This window comes from Gopherus flavomarginatus, chromosome 5 (assembly GCF_025201925.1).
Source record: "Gopherus flavomarginatus isolate rGopFla2 chromosome 5, rGopFla2.mat.asm, whole genome shotgun sequence".
Classification (NCBI taxonomy): Eukaryota; Metazoa; Chordata; order Testudines; family Testudinidae; genus Gopherus; species Gopherus flavomarginatus.
Window position 1 is genome coordinate 7,431,571 of NC_066621.1, and position 26,666 is coordinate 7,458,236.

The 26,666-nt window shown below is 49.8% G+C and overlaps 1 protein-coding gene across 2 annotated transcripts; it reads right to left on the minus strand.

The window, feature by feature from the left end:
* Nucleotides 1–742: 742 nt before the first annotated feature.
* On the minus strand, nucleotides 743–12,473 carry LRRC55 (leucine rich repeat containing 55). 2 transcript variants are annotated; one of them, XM_050954379.1, is made up of 3 exons: nucleotides 12,184–12,473; nucleotides 8,894–10,263; nucleotides 743–6,803 (listed from the first exon to the last, which is right to left on the minus strand). In XM_050954379.1, exons 2-3 carry the CDS (start codon nucleotides 9,561–9,563, stop codon nucleotides 6,568–6,570), a joined length of 906 nt encoding a protein of 301 aa, XP_050810336.1. In that variant the 5' UTR covers nucleotides 9,564–10,263; nucleotides 12,184–12,473; the 3' UTR covers nucleotides 743–6,567. The 2 variants fall into 2 exon arrangements, with proteins under 2 accessions (XP_050810336.1, XP_050810335.1); XM_050954378.1 differs by having other exon boundaries at nucleotides 8,894–10,485.
* Nucleotides 12,474–26,666: the final 14,193 nt, after the last annotated feature.

Genomic DNA, 26,666 nt, shown 5'->3' on the forward strand with positions numbered 1-26,666 from the left:
TCTCTCTCTCTCTCTTTCTCTCTCTCTCTCTCTCTCTCTCTCTCTCTCTCTCAATGTGTGCATACACGGCCCACTATCGCAGACAAACACATAAACTCTTTCTTATGGACATACCTATTCTCTTGAATGGCTGCCCATCCAGCAGTGTATGCCACACATTTATTTTGACCACACACTCTATCACACAAAATCATGCATGCCCAAGCCAGAGATTTTGTTGTATTGATGTAAACAAACACACAGCATGCACCCCCCCCACACACACATTTCAGATCTCAGACACCCACAGCCAATAGGCACAAACACATTCTCCTGTATACACATGCACACACACGTACCCTCCACATGCTCTTGCACACCCTGTAGTAATACACAAACAGCCACCCTCCCGCTTGCTTTGTCTTGCACACAATCAAGAAGACAAGCACAAAAATACCCTCTAGCTCTTGTATGGCACTTTTCATCAGTAAATCTCAAAGATCTTTACTAAGCCAGCCAGTATGATCCCCATTTTACAGAGGGGGAAACTGAGGCATGGAGCAGGGAGGTCATTTGGCCAAGTGAACACAGCAGGTGAGGGGCAGAGTTGGGAAGAGAACACATGTGCATGTACTTCCCTCCCCATTTCCCCTCATACAAATGCCCCGTCTCTCTCTCAACCCCCGCCTCTATTTCATTCCTTCCTGAGCTCCTCCTGCTCTAATCCGCACTCCGTTAAACTGTTCACTCTTTATTATTAATATACATTTATGAAAAAATTCTCACAGTTACAAAAGTTCACGTTTATAAAATCTCCATAGAAAGATTTTCATCTTTCCCCCACCCCTTCCCCGAACACGGACACTCAGCATGGCACAGAACAGCTACTGGGAGAGGGGCGAATACAAGAACGAGAAAGCCCCAGCTAAGCAGAGCACACCAGTCCAGCTCAAGCACCATGTGGGACGTGGCTTTTGCCATAGGCCTCCTTTCTCTAGCTCCACCCACAGCTTCCCTGTTGTCTGCTGCAAGCCTGGGTTATGCCAGCTCTGAGGATTTGCTCTGCAAGCAGAGGCCCAATGAAGGTCTGGTGAAAGAAAGGGCTAGTCTAGTACAATGGCTCTGTATAGCTATACTGTCACAGCTCCCTTGTGGAGACTTGGCAAATACTAGCAAAAAGAGTTGTGCCGACATAGGAACACCACCTCCCTGAATGTCATAAGCTAAACTGGCAAATGCTCTCTCTTGCTTGTACAGGCTGAGTCTATACAGGAGTGGGATGGGGGGATTTGAAGGCATAATTATGTCAGTGAGGGGTGTTTTTTTCCCTCACACTTCTAGCCAACACTGCTGTGCTGCCAATATTTTGTAGTGTAGACTTGGCTCGGGGTTCCCTCTGAACAGAAAAATGACCAAAAATGTTTTGGAGGGGGATTTATTTTCATTCCATGGGCTTCAATTTTTTTTGGCAACATTTTTAATATAAAATCTTTTGTTTTTCCTTTCTTTTTACTTTTCCCCGCCCCCCACACTCTGTTTTCCCTCCTTTTCTTCGCTCTTTTCCCACTGAAGAAAGGTGGGAGTAGAAAGAGAGAGATAAAAAGGAAAAATAAAATAAAACGTCAACTCTTGGGTTTTTTGAGAACAATGCAAAATTTTGAAATCAAATACATTTTTGTAGAAAATGTTTGGTTCAAAAAATGTTTTTGATTTTGATTTCTTTCCTTGCCTTTAAAAAAAACCTTTCCCCTTGTTTTTCCTTCTTTTCCCACTGAAAAAGAGGAGGAGGAAGGAAGCAAAAAGGATAAAAGAAGGAAAAACCTTTTAAAAATGTCTATTATTAGATTTCTTTGAAAATAATAAAAAATTTTGAAAAAAATATAAAATTTGTAGAGCAATTTAGGGGTTTGAAATTTTTCATTTCTTTAGCGTGTGGGTTTTGAAGGTTTTTTCTCTTCCTCTCCCTTTTTGATTTTTGCCACTGAAAAAATTGGGGGAAAAGAGAAAAAATAAAACACTTGAAATCAAAATGGTCTTGTTTTCAGGTTTAATGACAATAATAAGAAATTAGCACATTAAAAATAATGAAACAAAGGCCACTTTTTGGGTGCAAAAGGTTTGTTTAAAAATAGAAGACAACCAGGTTTGTCCCCAAATTATGCCAGCAATTCCCTCAGTGGTGAGGGTCTTAACTCTAGTGCTGTCATGTGGCAAAAACATCAAAGACTCCCCTTGACATTGGGCATTGGGGCCTAGGCCCATTCAGAATTCAAGAGGTGTGAAAAAAATATCCCTTGTGTTCTGGCTCATCGGATTCTGCATTTGGGCTGGAAGAGCCCTCAGACACAGCAGCCAGGGAGTGACAGCAGTAGGCATGCAAGGAGCTGGAGCTGCTCCTTCCCTCAGCCAGGGGCCGATTATCTGTGCTTGGCACGCGTTAAACCACACACACACACACACACACACACACACAATGTACTGTACCTACATGCAATGAACACGCAGGAAAAAATGAAGCTCAAGGTACAGATCTACTCTGGAAAGTGTCTCTGTGCAAATTGCTGTATGGGTGGGGAGGGCAGGTCTGTGTTTACAATTTCAAGGAGAGGATGTGTCACATGCTCAGTTTATCAGCTCTTTGACTGCCAGCTCCGCAAGCTCAGCCTCTCTAAGATTTAAGAGTCAAGCTGGGATCTTTTCATTTTCCTTGCCCTCACTCCAGAGTTCATCCCCTGGCTCCCTCAATCTCTTCTTGGATCAATGGATGCTCTCTGGGATTCTCTGCTCTATGTCCCTGCTCTGGATCTGTTTCATTGTCCATCTCAGCCCCCTCTCATCCTTGCATCCGTCCTGCATTACTTGTTGGCTTCTGTTTCTTTGGAACCCATTCCCCCTTCTTCTGGAACTTTGCTAGTTCTTTGAGGAGGTCCTACCCTTCCCTCAGAAGCCACATGGACTGGCTTCTTCACATGTCTGAGAAGTGGGTATGATCCTTTGGACCATATGACTCAATGACTTCTGAGCCATTCCCACTGCCGTCAAGGGTTTTTAAAAAAGGTGAATGGTACAGAGTTTAAGCATAGAAGTTTCTGGTTATCAGAGAATAACGTACAGATTATCGAAGGGTGTGAAGTTCAGTTTAAGAGTGAGTGGCATAAGGAATATACTAAATATGGGTTCAATTCCCTCCTCTGCCACTCAAGTCCTCTTTGAAGTTAGGCAAATCACTTAAACTCCTGGTGCCTTAGCTTTCCACCCATACCACTTCCTAGCCTCACGGGGATGTTGAAGTATGTTAAAGATTGCAAGATTCTCAGGTACTACAGTAACAGAGGGCAGATGAGTATTTAACCGTAGAGAAGTATAAGCAATGCCTGTTCAACTTGGGGCTCCGTTCCCCTCTAGTGGTGACTAGGCTAATTAGAGATTGATGGGGCTGCTATAAATGGGGTGGCTAAGTGAGCTGGAAGGAGATGATCCAGAGTTCCCTGGTTTGACCCCCCCATTACTGACCACCCACCCAGGCATGTCTGCATTACCAAAGTAAGTTGTTAATTCCTTTGTGGAGTGGAATCCATCATGTACTGACTTTGCACAGCCAAAGCTTACCGTAGCAACTAAAACTGGCTGATTTGATGCACCTAGGGGACAGATCTGCTGAGTCAGAAGGTGTCATTCTCACATTTTCATTTTCCAGAGTAGAAGTGCATTTTGTTAAGACATGTAGGAAATCCATTAAAGGAGCTTAAGGCTAGGGGAGGGCAAATGATTCTGATGAGAAACTGCTACATTACCTGTGTGTTCTTTCCAGTTCTTGACAGCTAGATGACCGGAACCTTTGTGGACCCGGGTTTATGTGTGAATTACAATGGAATGTAAATCTACCCTGTGATTAAAGCCTTCTCACGTCTTAGCCCTGTTTAGATCAGCTGCAGAGATTTCTGCCATCCATGTAAAAACCAGCTCCTTAAAGGGATCTGTCCCACACGGACAGATTTTAGCCTCCTTACTTTCCGGTGGTGGCAAGACTGAAGGACATAATCTGGAAAGCTCTGGTGGCATTTGGCATTGGGTTTGGTCCTAGTTCTATGCAAAAATAAAAAATATACAAGTGTCAAAATACGTTGGCTATACATCAGAGCACACAGCGTTCTCTAAGACATGGTGATAGGTTTTTCCACTGGGAGCACTGGCTATAGTGTCCTTTATTTGCAGTGTCCTTCCAAAAGTAAAGTTACATCCAACTTCACCAGTGGCAGCTGACGTTGGGTGGAGCTAGTCCCAAAAATGAGCCATTATCCCCAAATGTTCTTGGTCATGTTGATCCAGTTCTTAGCTAAATTACTGGGGAGTGGCTGTGGTTGCTGGGGTTAACATGGAGGAGCTGGGCACCCTGGGTTCTCTCCCTGCCTATGCCTATGTGGCCTTAGGAAAGTCATGCCAATCGCTCAGTACCTCAGTTTTTGCATCTGTAACGCAAGGCTAATAACCACGTACCCACTGCGGAGGGATGGGTTGGGGAGCTAATGCCAGAGGCTCAAGGCATGTGGAGACAGACGGACTAAGAGGAGCAGTTGCTAGGGCAGAACAGATGGTCTCTCACTTTCTTTTTAAAGGCATATTTGTTTTTCAATCTGCAATTTCAGTGTCCACAGTGGGGAGAAATAGCGTGCTCCAGCTAGAGCTACGTGGGTAGCACCAGTACAGAGTAGCCCCTCGCACTCCTCATAGCACTTTCTAACCTGACCGGCAGCACCACCTGCTGTTCCAGTCCTGAGACTGCACCATAACCCTCCTCTGGGGCATAGCTTTTTAGTCACGTCCTAGGCCCTGCTCATGTCCCTCTGTGCTAGCCTGCAGCCCCCCTGCTATCCCAAGTTCTCCACCCCCAGCTCTGCCAGCACCCCTTAATCCCAACTGTACCCTGCTTGCTATTCCAGTGCTCTGGGCTCCCCCCACAGCTCTGCTAATCCCCTAATATCCTGACCTATAGTCCCTATGCTATTCCACTGCTGGGCTTCCCGTTCACATACTGCTCTGGTGATGCCCATCAGGTCTGACCTGCACCCCTCTGCTGTCCCAGCGCTGGTCTCCCCGCAACCCTCAGCTTTGCTGATACATCTCATCCACAGCTCTGTTAATGTGCCTCAATCCCAACCCACAGCCCCCCTGCTGTCCCAGCCTTGGGGTCCCCCACCAGTTCTTCTGACATCCTTCGGTCCTAACCCACAGCCTCCCTGTTACGCCATCTCGCACTGCCCCTTCAGGTTTGCCAGTACACCTCACCCCTGCCCTGACCCTTAGTCTTGAGTGACAGACCTATGAAGGAAGGCTGAAGGAATTGGGTTTGTTTAGTTTGGAAAAGAGAAGACTGAGAGGGGACATGATAGCAGTTTTCAGGTATCTAAAAGGGTGTCATCAGGAGGAGGGAAAAAACTTGTTCACCTTAGCCTCCAATGATAGAACAAGAAGCAATGGGCTTAAACTGCAGCAAGGGAGATTTAGGTTGGACATTAGGAAAAAGTTCCTAACTGTCAGGGTAGTTAAACACTGGAATAGATTGCCTAGGGAAGTTGTGGAATCTCCATCTCTGGAGATATTTAAGAGTAGGTTAGATAAATGGCTATTAGGGATGGTCTAGACAATATTTGGTCCTGCCATGAGGGCAGGGGACTGGACTCGATGACCTCTCGAGGTCCCTTCCAATCCTGGAGTCTATGAGTCTATGAGACCAAGTTCAAACTCTAGAGTGTCCCTGACCTATTGACTTCTCGACTCTGCATCTAGAGAACTGTTCAGAGGCATATCTCCATCAACACCAATGGCCATCTAGCCAAGGACCAATTAGAAAACAGCAGACTCTTGCTCTGGCATCTCCTCCAACCATACAATGGTACATCTCAAGGTGGGGCTGTTCCTCAGAGTTAAACCTGCCTCTCTGGCCCTCAGAGATGCCATGTCTCAGGACTCTTAGTAGTACTACAACCCTGGATACCACAGTGTCCATGGCCACAGTCCCCACAGCCACAAACAGAACTGATGGGCTGTAGCTGTCCAACTCTGGAGAGTTACGGCTGTTGCAAATCAACTTGACGTCTGCCATATATATTCCCTTCCCCCGCCCAACTCCTCATTTTAGGTTTGTAGGCAGATGTGGTGCAAGAGCTGGCACAGAAGGGGTGCATGTATGGAGTTGGATATTGCGTATGAGTGTGCAGGACATGCTGAAGAGGAGAACTGGCGACCGACATGGGTTGTGGCAGCCCATCTGTGTTGCGAGCGTCGTTGGGTCTTGGCTCGTTGGCTGTCTCCAATGCTGCCGGCAGTGTGAAGGGGCTAGTACAAGGCACGGCTAGATCTCCTTGTCTCACAGGCCTTGCCCCGCTGGGCACAGCAGCTGGGGGATCAGAAGGGACTGGAAGCAGAGATAAGTTAGTATCCCCAGCCGGCTGCAGCTGCAGATAGAGGATGGAGCAGCTTGTGACAGCACCGGGCATGAATCGTGGTGGAGCACAGCCAGCCAGCCCCAGTTCTCAACGGCATCTCGCCAGCCGTTGGGGGAAGGGCACTGTGGCCAGGACCATGCACCTATATCTCCTCATCCTCGCTGGCCTTGCTCCAGCGGTGACAGCAGTTGGCAGTGATGCCCAGCAGGAAATTGGTGGCCACGGAGGCAATAGAGACCACGAAGCCCACGAAGGCAATGAAGAGATAATCGTCCAACGTCAAGGTCAAGTGGCAGGCCTTAAAACTCTCATCTGTCAGTGAGAACAAGGGGGCTCCCTCCACCTCGGGTGGGGCCCGGCACTCAGCCAGCTGGGAATCTGCAATGAGAAACAGGTAGATGAGAGAAAGGAGAAAGTCCTATACACAGGAATTATCCCTTTACCCTACACAGGTAACATTGGCTCTAGCAGGTCCAATATCCATCTGTTCCCAGCTCTGATGCAAACTCATTGTGTGACCTTGGGCAAGTCACTTAGCCACTCTGTGTCTCAGTTTCACCATTTGTAAAAGGAGACTAATAACATTCACCTACTTCTGTAAAGGGCTTTGAGATCTTAGAATGAAAGGCACAAAGTATAATCCTTGTTAGTAGCTTTCTCTCCTGCCTGGAGTTTCTGGATGGTAATGATGATCCTATTTCAGTGTTGTCCTCTGGGTAGTCAGAGGTCGCTGTGGTGACGTTTATAACGTAGTCATGATGCAGCACAACTGCATCACAATGCCAGTCATAACCCTCCATCATAATGTCACAGCATGTCACCAGTAGCCACGGCTGTGACACTGTGTTGCAGTGTAACGTCACCATGGGGTAGCATTGAAAGCTGAGATCTTGCCAAACCAACTGTGACATGAGGTCATGGAACTCAACCCAGCTCAACATCATCATGATGCAACTCAAGAGTGATTACGTCAGGACACAGCACCCTCATAATGTCACTCTCCAATGTGTCCATTCAATTTTGGTGCTTCCAGGTTTTGGGTACTCAACTTGAGATACATGGGGCCTGGTTGTCCACCTCCATCTCTGCTTAAATTCCATGAGAACTGCAGTGTCCATTGCCTTTGAAAATCAGGGACACAAACTGGGCACACAAAATTGGAGATGCTCCAAATTATTGGGTGTTTTGGGATAATTTTGGCCCTGGTGCCATGACACTAGGCAGATGGGTGCAAAACTGATGGGGTTAGATAAATTCACTAGAACTACAATGTCACAACAATATGTCCCCTTTGCACAATGCATTCCCATCACTAGTCTCCAAATGGCATAATGGACTACGTGACCTCCTGAGGTCCCTTCCAACCCTGATATTCTATGACTCCATGAGACAAGATCACCAGATAATGATGTTGCATCAGACTCAAGCGTGTTATTATCCTGAAGTCCTCCATGTGGGGAAATCTTATCAAATGTAGGATAGGAGAGAGCCCTACACAGCAATTGCTGCTGTTATTCAATCAAAGGGCTCACTGCAAAATGCAATGAGGATCAGCAGTACTAGGGGACCCTCAGACCTGAGAGAGAGTGTTTAGATGGAGTCAGGGTCTACTGCGGCTCCCACCACAGCTCCTGCAGTCGGCAGCTTGGGTGATCAGCAACAATGGCAGGAACTAACTAATAACACAAGAATCAAAAGAGGGCAGGAGGACAAGGAGGAAATGCAGATTGATGGGGTTCCATTGTTGACTGTGGATCTGCCATTGCAAAGACAGAGATAGGCAAAGCTTCACCTTACAAGACCAGTGGGTTCAAACAAAGTCCATTCCTACCCAGTTCGGTGCATCTCTCTCCTGCCCTGCAGCAACCACTCTTCTATGCCTAATCCCCCCACCCTATGTCCTCCCATAACTGTTCAGCAATCCCAGTCCATGTCTCCCGACACATACACAGTTCTGCCAACGCACCTAAATCGAGTCCTGTAGCCTGCCCTGCTATTCCACGCCTGGGCTCCCCCCACAGCTATCCCAATTCTCTTCGGTCCCAAACCACATCCCGGCCTACTATTCCAGCATTGCGCTCCACCCTGTCCCCCACACACAGCTCTGTCACGCCCGTCAGTCCCAACTTACAGCCTCCTTCCATCTCAGCCCCGGGTTCTCTCCACACACTGCTCTGCCAATGTGCCTCGATCCTGACCTGCAGCCTCCCCTGTGCTATTCTAGGCGGCCCCATCCAGTTTCACTTGAAATGGACTCTGGGGTTACACCTGCAGGGAGTGCCTCCTGGAGTGGCCTCTAATTGCAGTCCACTAGAGCAGAACACCAGGACTGGATTCTGCTCCCCCTGTAGAGGACTCTGAACAGGTTCCTCTCTGGATCTGGGCCTCATGCCTTTGACCCTCCAGCTGGTGCTGGGAGGAGACAGAGGCCTTTCCCTTCACACACAGTCCCACCCTGTGCCACGTACCTGAGGTGCAGCGCTGGATACGATTCCTCAGCCACTTCAGGAGTGGCTCCATGGTGCAGCCACACACCCAGGGGTTGCCACCGATCTGTAGGGTCACCAGCCCCGGGAGACCCTCCAGGGCTTCCAGGCTGAGGAAGGACAGCCCCCCGTGGCTGAGGTCCAGGTCACGTAGCTGGGCTAGCCCCCGGAAAGCCTGGGGGTGCACCTTTCGCAGACATGGGTTGTGGCTCAGGTCGATCCTCACCAGGCTGTTGGCCTCTTGGAACATATTAGCGGCCACGTGGCTGAAGTTGTTGTAGCTCAGATCCAGGTGGGCCAGCCGCTTGGCAGTCAGGAAGAGCCCGGCGGGCAGCTCGGCCAGGGAGTTATTCCTTAGGTCCAACACCCTCAGCTCCCCATAGCAGGTGAGGTAGCCTGGCGGGATGGTGGTGATGCGATTATGTGCCAGGCTCAGGTTCCTGGTGTCTAGGGGCAGGTCGGGGGGCACTGAGAAAAGCCGCTGCCCGCTGCAATCCACAACGTGGCTGCGGCAGGTGCAGAGGACAGGGCAGCTGGCGCTGACCTCAGAGACTGCCATTGCCATGGCAATCAGGAAAGGGGTCAGGAGCATGGCAGAGGAGCGGCGGGACACGGGCCCCTCTCCCCACAGCCAAGTGCAGCCTGTGCTCATTTTAGCTGGTCACGAGCAACATGTCGCATGGAGGCCGAACAAGGAGTGGGAGTGACTCAGGCACGAAAGTGGCTACATGCTGGATGCAGGGGAAGGCCAGGCCTTAGAGCCATTGTCTATCACACGCCAAGGCCGCTGTCACTAGCACACCATGCGCCGTGAAGGGTGGGCCAGGAATGACAGGTCCCGACTCCTCGGACAACGCTTTAGTACCTATTCATCACCCTTTAAAGGGTATGAAGTGGAAAGCAAAAAGAAACGTAGCTGTATCCATCAGTCTACCCCTTCTGTTGGTCCTTCAAGTGATCAAAAATGGGAGGAAAGCAACTAAAATCAGGGACTTTTTCTTCCAGTTCATCAGCACCCTTGGGACAATGGCTTGAGCCCATGAAAACAACGTTCTCCTTCCCTTTCACGTGTTTGTCTGCAGGGAGTGAATTCCTGTCTTGTTGAAGCTGAGATGGGGCCAAGCCAAGGAATTTAACCCCACTGAAACCAAAGGTCTATTTTAGTTGCAAAGCAAATCCAGCTCCGATTCAGCAGGAGCCACGGGCCCTTTTCCTGGAGTCATATAGGTCTCTAGTGCCCGAGCAGAGGAACGGCATTTGAAATCCAGATAATAGGTTCTTCGCATGGATGGTCAAAATCCTGGAGGCCTCAACTTCAGCCCAATGATATAGACTCCTTGGGTGGCTTGTGCCTGGGACAATCAGGAAAAACTAAGATTGGAAACTAGCCCTTTCTGAGGCTGTGATTTCTGCAGTCTGGGAGAAGCCTGTGGGACTGGGATGTCAGGGGGAGGGGGGAGGAGCAGATTCCAGGGGGAAAGGGAGGGGGTTGGAGTCCTGGGGAATCAGCTGCTACTTTCTTTCACTCCCAGTCTCCCACCCAGCAGCCAGCAACAGGGCTCCAGCTGCATGGCCTGCCAAGGAAACAGAGGAATCAAAGACTCAGCAACAAGGTTATCAACCAGCCGGCTTGTTCATACACTCATAGGTTCCAAGGCCAGATCACCACTGTGATCATCTAGTTTGACTTCCTGTCAAGGGTGACCAGACAGCAACTGTGAAAAAACGGGACAGGGGGTGGGGAATAATAGGCACCTATGTAAGAAAAAGTCTCAAAAAATGGGACTGTCCCTTTAAAAACTGGACATCTGGTCACCCTACGCCTGTCTAGCAAAGGCCAGAGAATGGCCCCCAAATCATTCCTAGCGTAGAGCGTTCATAGAAACAGCCCATCTTAACTGCAAAATTGTCAGTGATGGAGAATCCACCATGCCCCTTGGAAAATTGTTCCAGTGGTTAATTACTTTCACGATTAGAAATGTGCACCTTATTCCCAGGCTGAATTTATCTCACTTCGATTTCCAGCCGTGGGAGGAGACGAGGGAACGGCAGGGAATCACCTCGCAGTCTCTCCAACTTATTGTTCAGCTCCACTGCCTGTCTGCATCTCTGTCCTTTCACCTTATTCACTCTGCTTCAGTCCCACTGTCTTCTACCACTCCCCCCCTGCTTTTATCAGCACTAGACCCCACTCAGCTCTGTCAGTGCCATTCAGTTCTGACCTGCTTCTCCAGCCTTGGGTCCCCTCCACAGCCATGGCTCTGCCGTTGCCTCTCCATCCCAACCTGCAGCCCTCTGCTATCTCCACTCTGAGCTCCACTCTGAGCCCTGCTCTGTTGATGACCCTCAGTCCTGCCCTGCCCTGGGCTCGCTTCACACACATGTAGCTCTGCTGAAGCCCCACGAACCTAGGCATGGATTCAGAGGTAAAGGCCTAGTTAGCTAAAAAATGGGGCTCCAACCTCACTGACCTTGGATAAAAGACCCTCAAGTTGCACGACTTGCCAAGGGCAAAGCAAGAGCCTAATACTGAGATGAAGCATCTGCCAACCTTTCTGATCCTTCAGTCTTGCCCAGCAGCTCTGGCAGTCTCTGGATCCCACACCACCCTGGCAATGCTCCTCCCTGCTCTGCATCATCCTCTACTCTCTCAATCCAAGGCCTCCACCCAGAGCTCTGCCAGAGCCTCTGGATCCTGCCCTGCAGGCTGCCTGCTGTCCCAGCCCTGGACCTCGTTCAGGCCCTGATGCCACCCCTTGCTCTTCCAGTCCTGGGCCGCTTTCCACCGCTACTGAGCCCATCAGTGACCTGAAGAACCCTCTGCTATTCCAGTCTCTTTCTCCCGGTGTCAGTCTCCTTCCCTTTCTGTCTCACTCACCGTCTGGCCATATTTTTTTCTCTCCATCGCATTTCCCGGGGACACGCCCTCCTGTGCTCCAGCTTACACCTTGCCTTCCCTTCTACCTCCCCCTCCCCCAACACAGCACCTCCGCTAGCCCCACTCCATTCGGCCAGGAAAGCCGCTCCCCAGTCCACCCTCCAGCGCTTTCTGCCCCCGACTTCTCAGGCAGATGCCACTCTCCTCTAGGGCCCCAGCACACCTACCGCCACATAGCCACTGCTCACCCTCCTGCACCATCCACACCCTGTCCTCAAGGCACAGCCCTCAGGACAAACACACCCAGCCTGCACACTCACTCCCAGCCCCCTCTCCATCTCCTCTACCCCCCTCCCCCGGTACTCCACCCAGTTAGAACAAGCCAGATACTCACTCCGGCCCAAGGAGATCCCCAAAGCAGATGCGATGCAGACAAGTATCTCCCCTCTTCCTGGGCGTCCCCATGTTCTTCAGCCCAGCAGGTGTCCTTCTCCTCTCCTCGGTGGCTTCTGGCTCCTTAGGCAGCACCCCTGGCAGCTCCCCCTTGCCCTTCTCCCTGTCCGTCCATGCGTCTGTCCGTCCCTCTCTTCAGAGGAGTGGGTGTGAGACAAGTGGAGGGAATGGCAGTGTCTCTCCTTGAATTGCAGCAGCAGCTGCTGCTGAGTCTGTTAATTCATCCAGGTCTTTCCCCATCTCCTCCTCCTCCTCCTTTCTCTCTCGATCTTTTTTTTTTTTCCTCGAGGGCCAGGTACTGACGTGGCATTGTCTCTTAGCAACTGCCTCCACATCTCTGAGCAACAGGGGAGCTAGCTGCAGACCCCACTGAGCTGAGAGAGGAAAATGGAGGAAGCAAACGGCGGGGATCAATGCCGCCCACGGGATCCTAAGGACACAGAGAGAGACAGACACACAAGCGGGGTTGGGGGAGTGACATGCAGGCAGGCTGGGGTGGGGGAGGCAGAGAGAAGAGTGAGCAGTGAGCCAAAGCGGATGCAAACAGAGATGTGGAGACAGAGACCATGGGGGAAGAAAGGGAAACATGGAAAAAAAAAATGAAGCAGAGAATGAGTAAAGAAGGGCCAGTAAGGAAGAGGTGAGGAAGAATAAGCTGCCTGTGACGGGTCCTTCAAGGTCATAAAGCAGCTGAATGAGGAGAATGATGCGGTGGAACTGCCCAACCGGGCTCACAGCCACTGGGTGTACCATGTCAACATGATGGAGCTGTACTGTGACAGGGAGAGGCTGGTACTGGCCATGTGTGGCCGCTGGGAGAAGGGGGAAGATCCCCTGGTAGGTCTCTTTGAGCCCGGAGCCGGCCCCTTGCTGGAATCAATACCCCTTTCTGACCAGCTAACTCCTGCCCACCAGGCAGAGATCAGAGAGATGCTGCATTCGCACCAACAACTGTTTTCCAGCTGGCCTGGGTTCACTAATCAAGCTGTCCGCTGGGTGGAGATGGGAGCCGGCCCTCCCATCAGGTGTTCCCCATTCAGAGGAACTGGGAACACAGCCCAGGCCCTGGAGGGAGAGGTCAGAGACATGCTGGCTTTAGGGTGATCAAGCCATCCAGCAGCCCCGGGGCCTCTCCCATGGTGCTGGCACCCAGGAAAGATGGGTCGATCTGATTGTGTGTGGCCTATCGGAAGCTCAGTATCTGGTGCCTACCCCATGCCTGGGCCTGAAGAGATCCTAAACAAGTTGGAGGGGACTCGGTACCCCACAAACAGGGATCTCACCAAAGGCTACTGGCAGGGGCCTTTGCATCCAGTTGCCAGGTTGAAACTTGCTTTTGTCACCCCTTTGGGGCTGTACAAATCCCTGGTCCTACCTTTCGGCCTCAAGGAGGCTCCAGTCACCTGTCAGCACCAGGTGGATCACTTACTGAGGGGGATGGAGAATTTTACCCTAGCGTACATTGATGATATTTGTGTCATTAGCCAGACCTGGGAGGACCATGTGTCCCAGGTGAAAAGGGGGCTGAATCACCTCCAGGATGCAGGGCTGACTGTAAAAGCTGGGAATGGCAAGGTGGGGATGGCAGAGGTGTTGTACCTGGGCCACAAGGTGGGGAGCAGCTGCCTAAAGTCAGAGCTGGCCAAGGTGGGGGCGATCAGAGATTGATTCACACCCTAGACTAAGAAACAGGCCCAGGCCTTTATTGAGATGGTGGGGCACTGCCCCGCTTTAGCTCTGGGTCAGCTCCCATCGTGGAGTGATGCAAGAAGGGGAAGCCAGACAAGCTGGCCTGGACCGGGCAGTGCCAGAGGGCTCTCTGCATGCTGAAAGAGGATCTGGTCAAGGGCCTGGTGCTGGGAAACCCAGACTTTGACAAGCCATTTATGGTGTTCACCGAAGCCTCAGACACAAGGCTGGGCATGGTGCCGATGCACACCGATGCAAGGGGGGAAGAAACACCCCATCATGTACCTGAGCAGAAAATTGCTGCCCCGGAAGCAGAGCTATGCAGCCATAGAAAAGGAATGCCTGGCCCTGGGGCTGGCTCTTAAAAGGCTGCAGCCAGAGCCATCTGGGCAACGCTTTATTGTGTACACTGAGCACTCACCCTGCCATGTCTGCACCAGCTGCAAGGGGCCAGTGCCAAGCTCCTGAGGTGAAGTCTGCCTCTCCAGAATTCTGACATGGACGTGATCCATGTTAAGGGGGATGCAAATGTTATAGCTGATGCTTTGTCCCAGAGAGCAGGGCTTGAACTTCCCCAGGTCACTGGCTAAAGTGACCCTGCTCAGTTTGGTCTCGAAGGGGGAGAGATGTGACGTAGTGGGGATTTTCCCTCGTTATGTTGTATGTAAGCCTATGTGAGTTGTACTGTTTTGCACGAATACTGCGTGTGCCTCAGTTTCCCTGTGTGCTGCACCAATGCCTCGGTGATGACTTTGGCTGACACCTTCTGGGACAGGTGTGGCTGCTCCAGTTGCCTGTATGTGTGCTATCGGCAGTGCCCTTCGTAATCTGAGACCCAGGAGGGGGACGACCAGGTGACTTCTTGCTCAGGACTTGAGATAAAGACGAGGAGGAGCAACAGGGGTGTGATAGGTCGGATCACTGGTAGCTGGGCTTTCTGCATGGGGAACTGGAAGAGGGGGAGTCCAGGGCATCTGGCCTGGGACTTCCCAAGATGGACTTGGCTGAAAGTCACTGATTTCTGTGCTAGCAAGCTCTGTTCTACACTATGTTCCTGTCAACCAAAACACCCTTCTGTTCTACATGCTGCCTGAGAGTCACTGATGACTGCAGAGTTGGGGTGCAGGGCCTCTGGCTTCCCCAGGAGCCCCACCTGGGTGGACTCACTGTGGGAAGGGCCCAGGTGGAAGGGGATGCTGAATGCTCTGAGGTCAGATCCAGGAAGGTAGAAGCTGTGTATGCTACTTGCCCTGGCGACAGTATGCTCAGAGAGAGGAGGCATGCTCCCCCAGAGCCCTGGCTGGCTTCATATGGAGTAGTTCCAGAGCATCACCCCGGTGACTCCGTGACAGGGGGCACACAGGCTGGGCATGGGAAAGCCAGCCTGAAGAGGGCTATTATCCTCCCCAGCCAACCAGTTCTTCCAGCCCTCCCCGCCCCTCAACCCATGTTGGCTTTCCCCTTGCAACCTTCCTCTCCCCCGACGACCTGTTGCAGCCTCCTGGGTCATCTGAGTTGGTTTTCTCAGGCACACCCAGGCTGTTGTTCTGCCTTCCCTGTGTGAGTTTGGTGCTCTCCAGGGGTGTCTCATCTTCTGTTTTCCCGCTGCTCGATCACTGGCATCCGGCTGCCAGGCAGATGGCCAAGTCCCCTGGAGACTGGGGGACTTTGTGTGTGGAGCTCTCCCTGTGGTAGGAATTAATTGGTGCTTATTTTAATTTCAGATCACACCAGGCCTTAAGGGCAGCTCCAGGGGGTGGGTGGCATAAAGGCAGATATTTTAGCTAAATCTTGTTTGTTAGGGATAAAACTCAGCACCGGCTGCTTCAAACACACTGTTCTCTGCTACTTTTATTAGTATTTATTTGTATATGCTCTGCCTACTCAGTGTTTCTCTCTCTTCCGCTCTTGGGGCGGCTAAGCCAGCTCGAGCCTCAGGGGGCTGCCCCCAAAACCCACAAACAAACAGGAATATTTGAGGAAAGCAGATGCTTTCTGCAACAAACATTTAGTTAGTCAAAAATCCAATTTTCCATTAAAAAAAATGGCAACCAACCCTGCTTGTGATTACCAGTAGGAAAGCAGCCTTTATGATGGCCATCTGCAGTGGGACATATCAGAGTCATAGGAACAAGTCAGCCTAGAAGCCATCTCTGTTTGACAGTAATGGTCACCAAGTGGTAAGACAATTGCTAACAAATCTCATGCTCAGAGCCTGTTCTCAAGCCCAGACATACATGGGCATGGAAGTACCACCTGAGTGACAGCAATTGCTCCTCTAACTTTTGTTGCATCTTGGCTTTCATTCAGTTGAGCAGGCTGGCTCTGCTGATCATGTTCCTTATTCTGTTGAGCAGTGTCACTCTAGTGTAACGTCTCAGGCCATACCTAGGTTACAGAGCCTGGGCTTGTATAACTATGCTAGCACAGCCCCCCTGCATAGCCCTTACGTGTCTTTGGATGGTGTAGTAATACCATCTCCCTGAACAACATTAGCTTGGCCAAGAAAGCACTCTTCTGTTGGCATAGCTGCATCTACTCTGGGATTTTTATGTAGCTAGGGATGTGATATTTTTCACACTCCTAGCCAATATAACTATGCTGGCATAACTTTCTAGTGTAGACCAGGCCTCAGTGTCTCCCGTGTTCCTTACCCTACAGCTCAGTGGAAGGGGGAGGGTTACAGGCACAGGTCTCCAAATTCAGGATTTAGAAGCCAAAGATCAAGGAAGTCAGGATAGAGAAAAGGCAGCACACTGAAAAGATGAATGCTATGTGCCATATAGATGTTGATTGTGGGCCTTTCAAATGCTCAGGCCAGCCTAACTGCTCCTATTACCAGTATTGCTAAATCTAAACATTCAAAACTCATGTCGGGCCTCCAAAAATCATGAGATTTTTTAAAAAATGAAATAAAGTTGGGGTGATTTTATTTGCTTTCTGTTTTTCTAACTTTTAGGCTGCACTTCGAGTATATGTTTAAACTTTTCTCTGCAGTCAAAAGGGCTAGAAACATTCACTCCCCCATCCAACTTTTTAAAAATGAAAGCTCAGATTCACACATATTCCCAAGGCCTGATCAGCTGGGGCTCCAGGAAATGCACCAATTACTGTATGAGTTGGCAGTACTGTGACTTCCAGGTAGCTGATAACAGTGTCAACCATGGCATGATCTGTAATGAAGGTGGATGAGAGTCTGAGCTTCACACTGCAGGATTCAAGGTTCAGGGCCTTCAACCTAGCTCTCCTACATCACAGGGAGGTGCCCTAATCACCAGGCTATAGAGCCAGTGTTTCTCTCTTAGGGTACATCTACACTGCATGCTCCTTATGGTGGCGTATAGTATCCATACTCTACATGCACCCCAGCATAGGTATAAATAGCAGTGGAGGTGCTGAAGCATTGCTTAGGTGAGTAAAGACATGCCTTGAATTTCTCCTGTTGGAGCTGTTCCACTTTGTATCAATAATTAAATATTCACTGGGCCAAGGAAAGAGTTAGAGCACTTCTTTTGTGTGTAGGCGAGCCAGGTTCAAATCCCTAATTTGGAGCTGGGGTTTGGGCCTGGGTCTCCAGCACTCTGGGTGAATGCCATAACCATCAGGCTATTCTGGGCAGGTCCACCTTGCATTTTTTCACAAAAAATTTGGGTCCGTTTTGTATCGGAACAAAATCAAGTTCCAAAACCTTGGAAGTGTTTGTGAAATGGAATTCCTTGTTTTCCATCCAGCTTTAGTGGCCAGCTAGCCCATGATCACCTACAGTGGCCTACCATGTGCAGAGAGTAGTAGGTCTGGCAGAACTAGAACCAATGGCACTATAAGCACAAGGCCATCCTCTGAGCAGAAGATGAGTCACCCAACATAACAGTCTGGGGCCTGTCAGTGCCAAAAAGAAGGGTGACTAAATCCCACTGTCCACAGCCAGGTCAACAGTGTTGTCAGAGGCAGCTGTTGGAGAGCCAGAATGGACACTTGGTCTTTGTCTCTCACCAACAGGATATCATCAAACAAGGAGATCAGGACTATTTCAGTACCATGGCCACTTCTGAAACCACAGTTCCAGGGGTCCAAGGACTCCAGGTCTGTTTCACCACAACAAATAATCGCCTCCCTCTTCCCCCTTCCCCCAAAAAGAGCAAAAATAAAAAAAGCTTAGAGGCAGAACATCCTGGTGCGGGACTTCTTTGGCACATGTAGAGCCAACTCTCCTTTTGCAGGAGCTCCCGATACAGATCCTGCTTTGGGATGGATGAGGGTGGGGAAGGGCAGAGGAGGGGCTTGGTTGAAGAGGTGTGGCCAGAGTGGGAGGTTCCTAAACCCTAATTGTACTCCAGCTGCTGCAAAACCCATAGTGGCCATGGCAACAAGATACAAGCTAGGGCAAACTGGAAGCCCCAGAATAAAGGAGACACAACCTGGAGTCACTCTGCTAGATTCCATGCTGGAACAGGGATGGATTGAAGCTGGGGAGTTCACCGCTGAGGGCATTATGAGGCTGGACTGGAACAGATTTTCCATTCCATGAGAATTTTTGACATTATAAACAATGTTCCTGTCCTGAGTCAGGACAAAATTTGAAATCTCAGAAATGTTCAGGAACCAAAAATCCCCTGGAAGGTTCAAATTGGGCCATCAAAATGGTTTATTCTGAAAGGATTCATTTTGATTTAGATCCTTTTTTCTTTTACATTTTTTTTACTATAAATTAACTTAAATTTCAAAATGAAAAGAATTCAACCCCCAAAATGTATAGTTTGAAAATGTCAAAATAGGATGTTTCACCAATTCTAAATTTTCTTTTTTCAAACTGTATTCAAAACTGGGAAATTCATCAAAGCAGAACCTTTCCCACAAATGATTTGGGCTTTGAGAAGCCAGCGTTTTCTGATTGAAATAAAATGTTGTCAAAAGATTCCAGACCAGCTCTAAGTATTTGCACCAGGAGAGGATGTCCTGAAAGTCACTCATTTCGGAAACATTGGTGTAGCCTCTTCCCTTTCCCCATCGGTCTATTGTACAATTGGGGAAAGGACAGAGCAGGTGAGGCCAGCTCACAAGAAGTGAGTCCAGGCTCCATGGCCAACTGCCAGTTGGGAACCAACTGCCAGTGAGTTGGCTCCACCCAAAACAAGTATGCGGGAGAAGGTCTCTGTGGCCTTTAGCTCCAAGGAAAAGATTTCGCTGTCTTTACCACCTCACAGTTTACTTGGCTTGCTACAGGTGCTGTCTGAGATAGTTGAAGGGTGCCCTGCACTGCCCAAGATATGGGACTGCTCTCAATTGTCCTGCTGCTCTTGGTAGGTTGGCAGACTTTGGATCTCCCACATCCTACAGACAATCACAGTTCTATTGAGTAGTTGGGACAGTTTATCTCGGTTTTGTTTTTCCCAGTGTGGACTCCAAGTAGCTACTGGATTGTGTGATATGCCCCATTTTCTTTATGCTGAAGCATCCATCTCTGTTCTCTCATTGGCCAGTAGGGTGTCATACAAAGAGGCTTGTTACCATGATGGCTCATCATCCATCTTTAAGTCTGAGGGGTCATTCCAGGCAGAATATGATGGAAGGAAACATGGTAATCCAGATAGTGAATAGATTTAAGGTGTTGTGCACAAAAACCTGTACATCCACTATCCTAGTATCTCTTCTCCACCACACTCCTTTTTGTGTCTCTGTTTCCCTTCTCTTGTCTCCCCCGTTTAGCTGTACCTGTCAGATTTTCCACCCTTCATAGGCCACCAGCTTCATGATGGGCAAGAACAGGTTTGATGTCAACGGCTGAAAGCAACGAGCCTCCAGATTCTTTGGAGATGGGAATGATCTTGCATGGGACAAGGAGAAGCAGGGGAAAGCAGTGGTAACAAATGCAGAAACCCAGGGCAGGGATGCAGAAGTTCCATGCAGTGAGGGATGAGGCCAGGGAGCCTGCAAAGCGGTTGCAAAGGAGAGAAAATCTGATAGACTTTGTGGAATCAGAGCTGCTGGAAGGGAACCCCAGCAGCAAACATGTCACCGGTGGCACATGTTTGGCCTGGTATGATCACTTTGGAACGTCCAGCTAGGATGTAGTATGTGGTGTATGGTATGTGCATTTCAGTGTCAACATTTGTGTGTGTGTTGGGGTGGGCTGTCTGCCTGTTTGTGCTGAGCTGTCACATCTGCATGGGTGTTTGTTGTTGTCAGGCTGTTATGATTACATGGATGTTTGTCTGGCTTTCATGTCTGTGTGTGGGCCTGTTACGAGGTGTCATGTTGGCATGTGGTTGTGTTGCGTCTGCATATGAATTTGTCTTGGGGTGTTGACTGTGCATATGGATTTAAGGAGGGATTTTGTACTGGTTGCTGGGTATGTGAATATGCATGCACTGGGGTGTCATCAGGCCTGTTAGTTTGCCTGTTGTGCATGCATATAGCTTTGTGTTGGTTAGTGGTGTGTGCCTATATGTTTGCTTCTGTCTGTTAAATCTGCCTGGGAGGTTGTGACAGAGTGTCATCTCTGCATGTGTTTGTACTGGGCCATTGTGTCTGTGGCTGGGTGTCTGTCTTTGTGCATCCCTGTCAGGTGTCATATCTGTCTGAGGTAGGGTTGCCAATCCCCCACGATTGTCTTGGAGTCTCCAAGAATTTAAGATTAATCTGTAATTAAAGATTATGTCATATGAGGAAACCCTAAGGAACACATTCAACCAAAACTGGCCACCCTAGACCGGGTGTGTGTACTGGAGCACTATGTGTGCATGGGGGTGCCCTGTGTGTGTGGGTCTGGTCTGTATTTACCTTTGTGATGGGGGTGTTGTGTCTGTGCGTGGGTTGGTGTCGGGGTGTTGTTTTTGTGCGTGTGTGGACTGTGCCTGTTTGTGTGTGGCCTGTCCACAATTATAACTGTAGATCAACCTAGCGACATTGAAAAATTCACACCCCTGATCAATGTAGTTAAGCCAACGTAACCCCTAGTGTAGATGAGAGTAGGTCAACAGAAGCATTCTTTCGTCAATTTAGCTGAAGCTGCTCAAAGAGGTAGATTCCTACAGGAATACAAAAACTTTCATCAATATAGGAAACATCTACACACTGTGTTACAGTGGGACAGCTGTAGCACCATAGCTGTGCTGCTGTAATGCCTGTAGTATAGACATAGCCTGTGTGGGGTGCTGCATTAGCAGCCTAATGTGGAAGGTTTGCTGAGGTGGAGGAGGGGCACAAGAATCCAGCCCTGCTGTTACAAATGGGTGGCCCGCTGGCTTAGGGGTCCAAATCTTGTTTACCATGTCAAAGGGCCAGGTGCTGAGGTCTCAGTGATGGAAGAGGGAATTATGGGACTTCTCTTATTTGTATATAGAACCTCCAGCCTAGCACACACGCAGGTTCTGGGCTTCATGCAAGAGCCCTTGGGTACAGCCTGAGAGATACAAGACAGACAAATTGCTAACAATGGGGCCTTCTGGTCTTAACTTACGTGAAGTTTTCAAATCTGCGAGGAGCCCAGCTGAAAAGCATTTAGAGAGAGGACCTTTCACCTCCATGCCTCAGGCACAGAATGCCCCATTCCATTCATGGCCGAGGCAGAGGGACCAGCCCTGTCTGCTCCCTACTGCGGCTGGATGCCGCGTGATCTTGGGCCTCTCTGGCATCACAGGGTTACCACCTTGCAAATGGCCACCCCAGAGCCTCCTCTTGTCCCGTTCCAGGAGATACAGCCTGTGGGTGGGCAAATGCCAGCTGGCTGCAACCATGACTTGCCCTAGTTCAGTCCCTAGCTGCAATGAGGGATGAGTTAGACTTCCCCTTGTCACCCAGGAGCAGACTGCTGAATTTGGAAATCTGTGCCAGCCCCGGGTAGCCTGCACGGACAAGAGTTACCTGGTCTTTCCAAAGCCCCCACGCTGCATGGGAAGTCCCACAGACAAGCATGGACCCTCAATTGCCCTAATGTTGGGAGCCCCGGGTCTCGAACACCAGACCACCGAGGAACCTGCGTGTTCCAACCTGCCACCCAAGGACCTGCTAGAAGCCTCCCAAACGCGAAGCTCAGCTTTGGCAGAAGACATCTGTCCTGGGATCTGATTAGCAAAACACCAAGGGCCCTTATTTGGCTCTGGCTTCTATTTACGCCAGGCAGAGGTATAGGGAGCTGTCTGTGCCACTGAGGCTTCCCTGGCTTAGGATTGTCTTACGGGCACTAGCTGCTTCTGCCGCTTGATTCTGACATCCTGGTGTCCAGACCCGGCCTGCACCTGGACCCTGGCCCTTTTCTGCTGGGGATGGGACCCCCATTTTTCTGGGGCCCCTTAATTGGCTGGGCCCATTCGCTAATCTGCCATTGCTCCTAACCAGGGCCCGATTTACACCTTACGTGCTCGTAGGCACAGCATCTTCAGCCCCTCCTCTCCCCACCCGTTTTTGAGCAGTAAGGTGCCCCAAGAACGCCGGTGCCCAAGGCACATGCCTACTGTGTCTAACTGGAAATCCGGCCCTGCCCCCAATAGACCCATAGAAATGTAGGGCTGGAAGAGACTTCAAGAGGTCACCCAGTCCAGCCCCTGTGCTCAGCTTTTAAGGGTTCTGTCCTCAATACCACAGTGGCTCCCTGCCCTCGTCCCCAGAGCTGCCAACACTCTTGGTTCAGGAGAGACAGTCCTGGGTTCTGTGTTTCCAGTCCATGTTTCCCAAGACAGATGCAGCCATGTCATGCTCAGAGTACAGCGGCTTGTGCTCTGGCTGCTCAGCAGCACTGGCTCCCCACGGACTGCTTTTCTGCAATGCTCAGCAGGAGGCTGCAATTGAAGCTGCCAGGCAGCGGGAGCAGAGAGTGGGCTCCAGATCCCGTGCTGCGCCTGGCTGAACAGCAGCTGTCAGTCCCTGGGGAGAACTGGGAGCGGGAGGAGGAGATAACAAGAAGAGATGCAGAGGGAGCCTGTAGTGAGGTGACCACCCACTCCAGCCAGGAAGGGATTGGAAAAGCCCTGCAGAGGGCTGAGGCTGGTAAAACCCTGGCTGACTGGGGGAAGTGGCGGCAGCTGGGGCCATGCCCCAAACTGAGCAACAGGGCCTTATAAGGCAAGGGAAGCTAGAAGCAACAGTCTCTCTCTAGTTGTAGAGGGAGAAGGGCCTGGCTGCAGGGGGCTAGAGACAGGGTACCTGAGTGGAGCAGGGCTGGGGAAAGGTAGAGGAGCTGGGGAGCTCCAGCCTGGAAAGCCCCAGGCTGCGGCCTAGTAGAAGGCCAGCAGGTACTGGGGGTTGCAGAGGGCAGCCCAGGGGTAGGCAGAGGCAGCAGGTCCAAACCCAGCCTTGCCAGTGATGAGTGGCTGATACTGCAGTCTGCCCCAGGGTGTGGGGCTAGACAATGACTGGCATACACCAAGGCAGCTTTCCAGGCTGGAGCTCCCCAGCTCCTCTGCCTTTCCCCAGACCTGCTCCACTCAGGTACCCTGTCTCTAGACCCCTGCAGCCAGGCCCATCTCCCTCTACAGCTAGAGGGAGAGACTGTAGCTTCTAGCTTCCCTGGCCACCTTATAAGGCCGTGTTGCTCAGTTTGTGGCATGGCCCTAGCTGCAGCCACTTCCCCCAATCAGCCAGGGTTTAACCTTGCCCTCTGCAGGGCTTTTCCAACCCCTTCCAGGCTGGAGCGAGTGGTCACCCTGCTACAGATCCCCTTTGACTTTGAAAGGGAGGATCTAATGTACATTCTGGGTGGTTTTTCAAATCTGAAGTTCCACTGAATACACACATGGGACCTCCTGCCAGTTCCGAGGCCTGCCACAAATTGCAAGAATTGTCCCTGCTACAAATGTGCCCTTCTGGGTTCTGGCAGTGATCGGGCACACAGAGCTAGAAGCTTGCAAGCCACAGGAGTTGTGGGCCCCACTCTGTGCACTGCTTGTCAGTCTGTTATTTTGAAACTGTGGATTCCACCATGTATGATGCTACAGTGCCACCTGATGGGCCCCTGGATGAATAGCATTAGGGAATCCTGTGGGAGTTCCCCGTTTAGATGTATCCCTGTAGGAATCAGTTTCCTCTGCAGTGCAGGCCAGGCTCCCTTACAGCAAGGAGGCTGCACAGCTGAAAAGATCAGCTGGGAGAGGATGCAGGGTGGTGTGATTATGGCTCTGGATTGGCATGCGGGAAATTGGTTTCGGTTCCCAGCCTGGTCACAGGCTCACAGTGACTTTGGGTACAACGGGAATAATAATCCTGCCTTTGTCCACCTTGTTTAGAACCAAGTTCTTTGGGACAGGGAGTGTCTCTTGCTACATGTGCAGCACCTGGCACTGGGGCCCTGATCTTACGTGAGGCCTCTAGATGCTGCCTTTATTATGTGCAATAAAGTGCATTGTGAGGCCACTTGTGCAAAGGCCTAAGATGATTAGACCAAGTTCTTCCAGCAGGGGTGCTGGAACTAGGGGTGCTGGAGGTGCAGCAGCACTCCCTGGCTGAAGTAGTAATAACAACCAAATACATGGTTTCCATCACATACAATGTTTACAGTTTTGTTCCCTGGCTTGCAGTACTCTCACTATAGAAAACGTTCCAATGCCCCTATACTCCAGCCATCCACCAAGTGATCCCATAGCTGACTCCCTCTGCTTAGGTCCTTATACTGTTAATGCACAACCTGCAGTGATTTATTGCGGTTATATGTCTCCATATAGTGCTGGGGAGATTTCCGTAATGTGTCCTTCCACTAGGAAAAGTAGTTCATATTGAAAGGGGAAGTTAAAAAATCAGAGAAATGGGGTATAAATGTCCTGTAAAAGTAGCTCTGATTTTATTTATTATAACACTTTTCTTTCTTGGCGTCGTCATGAAAAACAGCTGCTCAATGTGCTGCAGCAGTCAAAAAAGGCAACAGAATGTTTGGAAGAATTAGGAAAGGGATAGATAATAAAAGAGAAAAGATCATATTGCCACACTATAAATCCATGGTGCGCTCACAGCTCGAATACTGCATGCCGCTCTGGTCGCTCTATCTCAAAAAAAGATATATTAGCGCTGGAAAAGGTATAGAGAGGGGCAACAAAAGTGATTGAGGGTCTGGAACAGCTTCCATATGAGGAGAGATTAAAAAGACTGCTTCTGCTCAGCTTGGAAAAGAGGCGACTAAGGGCTGGTCTACGAGAATAGTGTAGCTGAAGTCAACGTATCTTATTTTGACTTCCCAGCTGTCCTCATGGTGCGAGATCGACGGCCGTGGCTCCCCCATTGACTCCACTTCCGCCTCTCGCCCTGGTGGAGTTCCGGAGTCGATGGGGAGCGCGGTAGGGATCGAATGATCGCTTCTAGGTAAGACGCAATAAATCGATCCCCGATAGATCGATTGCTACCCGCCGATCTGGCGGGTAGTGTGGACGTACCCTAAGAGGTGACGTGATACAGGTCTGTGAAATCATGACTGGTGTGGAGAAAGTGAATAAGGAAATGATATTTACCCCTTCACATAGCACAAGAAACAGCAGTCACCCAGTGAAATTAATAGGCAGCAGGTTTAAAACAAACGAAAGAAAGGATTTCTTCACACAGCACACAGTCAATCTGTGGAACTCTTTGCCAGGGGATCTTGTGACGGTCAAAACTGTAACTGGATTAAAAAAAGAATTAGATACATTCATGAAGGGCAGGTCCATCAATGAATATTAGCCACAATGGTCAGCGATGCAATCCCATGCTCTGGGTGTCATTAAGTCACTGAGTGCCAGATGCTGGGACTGGATGACAGGGGATGGATCACTGAATGATTGCCCAGTTCTGTTCATTCTTTTTGAAGTATCTGGCATTGGCCACTGTAGGAAGACCGGATACTGGGCTAAATAGATGATTGGTCTGACCCAATATGGCCATTCTTATGTTCCCTTATTTCAGGACCCTGTATGTCTGGGAACCCGTCTGCCTTCTCCCATCCCCCTCCTCACCACCGTGAGCATAGCTGACTTTAGATGCAGCTTCTGGCCCAGGGTCCAATTTTCTACTGAAAACACTGAGCTTGAGTACTAATAATAATAATGCCTAACTCTTGTGTCACTTCCCTTCTTACACCCAGAGAATCAGAGCTACAACTCCAAAGCAGCTCACGAGACGAGGCCTGTTTCATCAGTAGATCTCGAAGTGCTTTCCAAAAGAGGTCAGTATCATTACCCACATTTTACAGATGGGTGTTGGATTAAAAGTGATAACTGGTACATTCCTGCTCTGGGAAAATGTAAGAAAGAATGATTCCAGAGCAAACCTCAGATTTGGCCTGACCATTAGAAAGAAATATGTCTTTCAGCCAGCCTGCTGAGGCTGTGCTAATTGAAACAGGCCTGTCGGTGCACAAGGTCTGTGTTAATTGTAGAAGAACATCCCGAGATGAGAACTCTGTTCTAAAGTGATAAGAGAACCATTAAGGACAGCTGTTGTTACAACTCTCTTTTCCAAAACTCAGGAATAAGTTTTGTTAACCCCCCACTTCTTGCACTCTTATCTTGCTTGTTTTCTTCTCATATGTAACAAGCGGTATGAATGGGCTTATTGAAGTCTGTCATGCCCCAATGATTTTTAGAATGGTTATGTTAAAGGATGGATAGATAATAAAATGTAGATGTGATAGGTAGTACGTTAAGTGAAATAGAGGAAATAGTGTGATTGCGGATGTATGTTTGGATGGATAATAAAAAGGTGAAGTACCAACCTTAGAATTATAATCCCAGGATCATTTGGCTGGGTGAGATAGTCCAATAACCCGGAGAGCACACT

Coding starts and splice junctions, on each gene's coding strand:
- LRRC55 (XM_050954379.1), bottom strand. CDS start 9,563: ATGAGCACAGGCTGCACTTGGCTGTGGGGAGAGGGGCCCGTGTCCCGC. Junction 6,804..8,893: donor TATCCAGCGCTGCACCTCAG/GTACGTGGCACA, acceptor TTCTCATTGCAG/ATTCCCAGCTGGCTGAGTGC.